A 7958-nucleotide genomic window follows, 5' to 3' on the forward strand; every position below is an offset into this window, starting at 1 on the left:
TAGTCTCCTATCTTCTTTATTTTAATTTAAAAACGTTAACTATTTCGTGCATATTCGTTCTCTTACATAAGTTTTCCTCTCTATTTCACTTACTTTTTTGTCTCATTAGAAACCACACGTTTACATATATAAAATCTCTTATTCCCTCTCATCTATTTCTTTTCTTTTTTATATAAAAGCAATATATTTATTATATTTTCTTAATATTATCACACTACTCACATTAAGTAGTTGAGAGACATATAGAGGTTAGACCAGATGTTTGACTCAAAATGCACAGTGCTAGCATTAAAATGAAAGAGCAATATATATATGAAATAGTGTAAAGTCCACATCCACTTATATATATGAATTCTAAGCTAAGTAATGTAGTTAGTTATCCCTCAAACCTTATCAAATCAAAACCTAAAACATATCTATTTCCTCAAATATTCATAGTCTAACAAGAATATCAAACTCCTCAAAAAAAATATTAATTTAATTTTTTGTATATATCATTTTGCATTCACATGCAAAATGACCCTTAAGTAAATACTATATGTCATGAGTTGAATTTTGTTTCAAAATATTGAAAATATGTGTGCACGTGCCGTGGCATACAAATGAATTATTGTTTCTTAAAAGCATTGATCATGTCAAATGATGTTTTTTTATGAGCTAGTAAAGTGTCTTACGTAATTCACAAATAGTTTAATGTAAAAATTTTGATTAGTAAATAAATATATAAAATATGGAAAATATGCATGCTTGGTGGGTTATAAGTAGAAGTTGTAGGTTAGAAATTTGGAAAGACATTGAAAGCATAACCAAATTGGCTTCTCTAAGCAACCTTTTTTCTTTCACTCACATCTCATATTTATATATTTATATATAAATAAATAAATAAACATCATATATTTATATTATATTATTATATTATTATATTATTATATCTAAATAAATATCTATATGTATATGTTTGTTAGCCAAAATGTTGGCATCAATCTTCCCACTTTCTAACGGAAAACTTCCCATCTTCCCCACCATATATTCTCTTCCCATGTCTCTTTCCACTTCTTGTCTTCAATATTGTTAGTTAATTTGTTTCCCTCACCTCCTCTTATATATATACACCCCTTTTCATCTTCCACTTTGCTTTGATATATATTCTTAATTTTCATATACCTTTGAATATTCATCTTGAATTAGGGTTTCAGTTTGGGAAGAGATAATATGTGTAGTAGAGGCCATTGGAGACCATCTGAAGATGAGAAGCTTAAAGAGTTGGTGGAAAGCTATGGACCTCATAATTGGAACGCCATAGCTGAAAATCTCAGAGGAAGATCAGGTAAAATTAATGATCATATATAGTTAATTATTCTAATTGTTTCATTCAACTCAAAGTAAAAAATTAATATTTCAACAACTATAGAATATGTATGTGGATGAAAAAGATAGCATATCAACCCACTTAACTCTTAGGTAAGATATTTGTGATAGTTTGGTAATATATAATAGTTTCATAGTAAAAAAAATATTGGAATTGCACAGACACAATTAGGTGATCCTTGGAGAAAAATATAAATTAATTGTGTAATATAATTACGTTTTTTAATAAATAATATTAGTGTTAAATAAGTTAATTAGCTAGATACAGTTTTGTATTGCTATAGATTGAATATGTCACTAATTCATTGATTTTTTTTCTAGGGTTTGGTTCAAAGATCATGAAATATAATTTTTCTTAGTGCAACATCACCATAATTTTACAAAACACTTTTTTCACATATTTTTACTAGAGTATTAAAGGCTATTCAAAGAATATTCGCCTGAAGATATCATTTATCATATTATTAGTTTGTAAAAATTAATTATAATATAAGCTAATTATTTTTGTCATGAGTTTCATTAGGGAAAAGTTGTAGGTTAAGATGGTTCAATCAATTGGACCCAAGGATAAACAGAAATCCTTTCACTGAGGAAGAAGAAGAGCGTCTGATAACTTCTCATCGGGTTCATGGCAATCGATGGGCCGTAATTGCGAGACACTTCCCCGGCCGGACCGATAACGCTGTGAAGAATCATTGGCATGTGATGATGGCGAGGATTCGTCGCGAAAGATACAAGATCTATGCAAAAGGTCCTCTTGATCATCACATAATTTTCTCTCCAAATGATCATCAAACAAACTTTGAGACAAGAAAACTTTATTCTTTTGTTGAGAACTATCATGAAAAGAATAATCACTCAAGTGTCTCGTATAACCCTTTCCAATTTCCGAAGTTTCAGTTTCAAGATCCAAGTTCTTGTTCCACAATGCTTCAAGGTTAGGTACATCCATTTTCAAGTGTGATACTAATGAACATTGGTAATGAAAATGTTAATTTTGTTTGTTTGATATTGTATAGATAAAACTCAATCAATTGAGTTCTATGATTTTCTTCAAGTAGATTCCAATAAAAGTGAAGTTACTGATAATGCTAGAAGAGATGAGGAGGAAGTGAATCAGGATGTTGTGGAGCTGAAGAACAAAGAAAAACATGTTCCATTCATAGATTTTTTGTCTACTTCAAGCTGCTAACATAGTTGCAAAATTAAGTGATTCTCCAGCCATTTGTATGAAATCAATTGAGCTTAATTAATTAGAACCGTACCTCAACCTATGAACATGTACTAATCATACACATGTATAATGTATTTAACGACATATGTACACTTGTAACATGTAAAAAACAAATGAAAACAGGTTTATTGAAAAAATTGAAGAAAAGGTATAGTATATGATTAATATTTTATTTGTTCTATAGCTAGGTCGTATGCATATATTATATTTCAAAAGGAACCGAAAATATCGATAGTAGGTGAAGTTCACCTTATAAGGTTTTCGATACGATGTTTAATAGACAAAAAAAAGAGTGTATCTACGAAATTAACATTATGTTCAAGTCACTGAAGTTAAAGAGAAAGAACATACAAGTGTGTAATGAGTTTTTACTTTGATATGTCACACTTACTTAAGAACGAATTATCATCGATAAACGCAATATGCGAGGAATTGTTAGATGGATTCCAATATTTGACATCAATGCGGTCTATGACTTCAGTGTGAGACTCTCTAAAGAGAATACATCTGTTTGTCGAGATTGAATCCCTTCGTATCAATTTCTTTCATTTCTTTATTATGCCATATTAACCAATAAATCTATTATTTTTTCTCTTTTTTTAAACTATTATTTTTTTAAGTAATATTATCAACCATTAGATTAGAAAAAGAAAAGGTTGAATCAAAAGATTATGAAAGGATTCAAGTCCCTAGTTCATCGTATTAAATGGATCGAATTTTAGACTGAACCTTTACATTTTTATTGAATTGTTTGGACCGTTCATAACATATTATTGAGTTGTTTGAATAATTATTCTTAAAATATTATTTTAAATATTTCATCATATAATTAAAACTTTTTTTGGATATCAAAATTTCAAATAATCAAAACTTTTTCAAATAATTTTTCATAACAATCATTTTTTAGATACAACTTCTTTTGAAAAAAATTGTAATTTCTATTATATTTTGATTTTCAGTGTGCTTATGTTATAGAATATCAAAATTAATTTTTCAACTATAAAAAAAAATATAAAAAATTTATAATATATTAAAAAATAAAATTTGTAAAACTCATTTTTAAAGATATGAAAACAAAAAATTAATTTTTTTAAGCCGACAGACTCTATATCACATATAATATTCACAAATTCAAGAAATTAGTGTATGCAGATTTAGATAGTCGTAGAGATATACGTTTAACTCAAATGTTAATAAACTTAGAAGAAAAAAAAACAATTGAAATTCGAAAAAAAAAAAGTTAATGAGAGAAAATTTAAGAGATGCATGGTGTTTGAGGTCTTGGCAGGAAGGTGGGTATTGTAAGGGACTCAATTATTTCAACTAACCAATCAACTTTTATCTATGGGTGGTAGTGGTTCATGAGATTGTAGATATCACAAAGAAGAGAAAGTTGTCAACTATTTAAATTAAAATTTGGAAAAGACACAATTTGGAAAAGACTTGATTTGTTACCTAGAAATTCAAGAAATATGAAATTGCATTTATATATTTTCTGTGCATATTTGGGCTCCTATTCATATTATAAAGCAAAGTTAGTCTAAAAGCTAAACGATTTAAGTTAGTATTTTAGGTTTTAAAATTTTGAATTCAAAAATTAAATCTACAAATAAGATATAATATAATAAATAAGATTTAAATAGTTCTTTATTAGAATTGGTAAAAGTGTGGATTTCATATTTTTTATAACATAGGTTCAAAGTTTGACATCAACAAAAATAAGTTTGAAATTGTCATTGATTTATATATATATATATATATATATATATATATATATATATATATATATATATATATATATATATATATATATATATATATATATATATATATATATATATATATATATATATATATATATATATATATATATTATTGGAACTCATGAACCATTGAATGGTATTATTTCATATATCATACCAATTGAGAGTTACAGTAAATATATAGCAAAAGATACAAAAAAGCTAACGGTAACACATGATAACAGATTTCCTCAAATAGTGGAAATAGTGGACCAAGTCATAAAGACTATTAGACTAAGTCATTAAGGCTAATTAAGAGAGGTTTTCTAATACTCCCCCACAAGCTGGACTATGTACAGACATAAGGCCAAGCTTGATAATAAAACTGGAAAATGCAGGAGCAGCAAGGGGCTTAGTGAAAAAGTCAGCAAGTTGTGCAGTGGATGGAATTGGAAACAGTTTCATGAGACCAGTTTCTAATTTTTCGCGAACAATGTGACAGTCGATTTCGATGTGTTTCGATCTTTCATGGAAAGCTGGATTATGGGCAAGGTAGACTGCTGATCTGTTGTCGCAATAAAGGGATGTTGGCGATGTGAACTTTATGTGAAGATCGTTGAAAAGATAATGTAACCATTGGATCTCGCAAGTAAGTGCAGCAAGCGCTCTGTATTCAGCTTCAGAGCTGGAACGGGAGACAGTCGTCTGTTTCTTTGATTTCCAGGAAATAAGGGATTTGCCCAGAAAGACTGCGAACCCAGTTGTAGATCTGCGTGTTGTTGGGCAAGTTGCCCAGTCACTATCTGCAAAACCAGAAAGAACCAAGTCAGAATTGGATGGATAAAATAAACCCTGAGCAGGATTCAGTTTTAAATATTGAAGGATTCACATAGCAGCCTTAAAATGATTGTCAGTAGGTTGTGAAACGAACTGACTAAGCTGTTGGACAACAAAGGAAATGTCAGGACGTGTTGTGGTTAAACAGAGTAACTGACCAATTAACCTTCTATATTGAGTTATATCATGAAATAGAGGTGAATCAGTACAAATAAGTTTGATAGAGGAATTGTATGGAGTGGGGGAAGGTTTAGAGGCGAGCATACCTGTTTGGCTAAGTAAGTCAAGAGTGTAATTGCGTTGATTGAGTAAGATACCTGATGTAGAACGAGCCACTTCCAGTCCAAGGAAGTAACGTAAAGGACCTAGGTCCTTAATACGAAACTTAGAGTGAAGAAGGGCCTTGACACTACAAATTTCTGTGACATCATTACCTGTTAAAACAATATCATCGACATAGACTAACAGAGCAGTAAAAAGATTATTAGGAGAAAATTTAGTGAAAAGTGAATGATCAAGAAGGGGAGTGACGAGGACAAGTGAGGGATTTTCGTTAGGGTGGAGATAGTAGGGGTTGGAGGGATTGGTGGCGAAATCGGAAAAGGGGACGGCGGCGGCCATGAAAACAGAGGTGGTGTGGGGAAGAAAAAAAAGGTTTCAGAAAAAGAAGAACAAGTTCTTGAATATGAAGAGAGAAAATTCAAGAAGAAAAAAAAGAAATCGGCAATTTAGTGTAGGAAAGTGGATTTTGCGTATTGAAGGAGAAATATAATCTGGAAATTTTGGAAAGAAGCAATTAAAAGATGGCACGTGTTGGGAGAAGATAAGAAGGAGACAAAATAGTGAAAGAAGGAAAGGGAAAGCCACACAAGATGGAGGAGAAGGAAAGATATCAGGCTGATACCATATTGGAACTCATGAACCATTGAATGGTATTATTTCATATATCATACCAATTGAGAGTTACAGTAAATATATAGCAAAAGATACAAAAAAGCTAACGGTAACACATGATAACAGATTTCCTCAAATAGTGGAAATAGTGGACCAAGTCATAAAGACTATTAGACTAAGTCATTAAGGCTAATTAAGAGAGGTTTTCTAATACTCCCCCACAAGCTGGACTATGTACAGACATAACGCCAAGCTTGATAATAAAACTGGAAAATGCAGGAGCAGCAAGGGGCTTAGTGAAAAAGTCAGCAAGTTGTGCAGTGGATGGAATTGGAAACAGTTTCATGAGACCAGTTTCTAATTTTTCGCGAACAATGTGACAGTCGATTTCGATGTGTTTCGATCTTTCATGGAAAGCTGGATTATGGGCAAGGTAGACTGCTGATCTGTTGTCGCAATAAAGGGATGTTGGCGATGTGAACTTTATGTGAAGATCGTTGAAAAGATAATGTAACCATTGGATCTCGCAAGTAAGTGCAGCAAGCGCTCTGTATTCAGCTTCAGAGCTGGAACGGGAGATAGTCGTCTGTTTCTTTGATTTCCAGGAAATAAGGGATTTGCCCAGAAAGACTGCGAACCCAGTTGTAGATCTGCGTGTTGTTGGGCAAGTTGCCCAGTCACTATCTGCAAAACCAGAAAGAACCAAGTCAGAATTGGATGGATAAAATAAACCCTGAGCAGGATTCAGTTTTAAATATTGAAGGATTCACATAGCAGCCTTAAAATGATTGTCAGTAGGTTGTGAAACGAACTGACTAAGCTGTTGGACAACAAAGGAAATGTCAGGACGTGTTGTGGTTAAACAGAGTAACTGACCAATTAACCTTCTATATTGAGTTATATCATGAAATAGAGGTGAATCAGTACAAATAAGTTTGATAGAGGAATTGTATGGAGTGGGGGAAGGTTTAGAGGCGAGCATACCTGTTTTGCTAAGTAAGTCAAGAGTGTAATTGCGTTGATTGAGTAAGATACCTGATGTAGAACGAGCCACTTCCAGTCCAAGGAAGTAACGTAAAGGACCTACGTCCTTAATACGAAACTTAGAGTGAAGAAGGGCCTTGACACTACAAATTTCTGTGACATCATTACCTGTTAAAACAATATCATCGACATAGACTAACAGAGCAGTAAAAAGATTATTAGGAGAAAATTTAGTGAAAAGTGAATGATCAAGAAGGGGAGTGACGAGGACAAGTGAGGGATTTTCGTTAGGGTGGAGATAGTAGGGGTTGGAGGGATTGGTGGCGAAATCGGAAAAGGGGACGGCGGCGGCCATGAAAACAGAGGTGGTGTGGGGAAGAAAAAAAAAGGTTTCAGAAAAAGAAGAACAAGTTCTTGAATATGAAGAGAGAAAATTCAAGAAGAAAAAAAAGAAATCGGCAATTTAGTGTAGGAAAGTGGATTTTGCGTATTGAAGGAGAAATATAATCTGGAAATTTTGGAAAGAAGCAATTAAAAGATGGCACGTGTTGGGAGAAGATAAGAAGGAGACAAAATAGTGAAAGAAGGAAAGGGAAAGCCACACAAGATGGAGGAGAAGGAAAGATATCAGGCTGATACCATATTGGAACTCATGAACCATTGAATGGTATTATTTCATATATCATACCAATTGAGAGTTACAGTAAATATATAGCAAAAGATACAAAAAAGCTAACGGTAACACATGATAACAGATTTCCTCAAATAGTGGAAATAGTGGACCAAGTCATAAAGACTATTAGACTAAGTCATTAAGGCTAATTAAGAGAGGTTTTCTAATACTCCCCCACAAGCTGGACTATGTACAGACATAAGGCCAAGCTTGATAATAAAACTGG

At 32.1% G+C, this 7958-nt stretch overlaps 1 protein-coding gene across 1 annotated transcript; it reads left to right on the forward strand.

Moving 5' to 3' along the window:
* The first annotated feature begins 983 nt into the window (after window positions 1–983).
* Window positions 984–2783, forward strand: LOC127115716 (transcription factor MYB52). The gene is made up of 3 exons (XM_051047185.1): window positions 984–1327; window positions 1892–2305; window positions 2388–2783. The coding sequence occupies exons 1-3, from the start codon at window positions 1213–1215 to the stop codon at window positions 2558–2560; spliced, it is 702 nt and encodes a 233-aa protein (XP_050903142.1). The 5' UTR covers window positions 984–1212; the 3' UTR covers window positions 2561–2783.
* The last annotated feature ends 5175 nt before the right edge of the window (window positions 2784–7958 follow it).

The sequence above is a fragment of the Lathyrus oleraceus genome, chromosome 1, assembly GCF_024323335.1.
Source record: "Lathyrus oleraceus cultivar Zhongwan6 chromosome 1, CAAS_Psat_ZW6_1.0, whole genome shotgun sequence".
In the NCBI taxonomy this organism is placed as follows: Eukaryota; Viridiplantae; Streptophyta; class Magnoliopsida; order Fabales; family Fabaceae; genus Lathyrus; species Lathyrus oleraceus.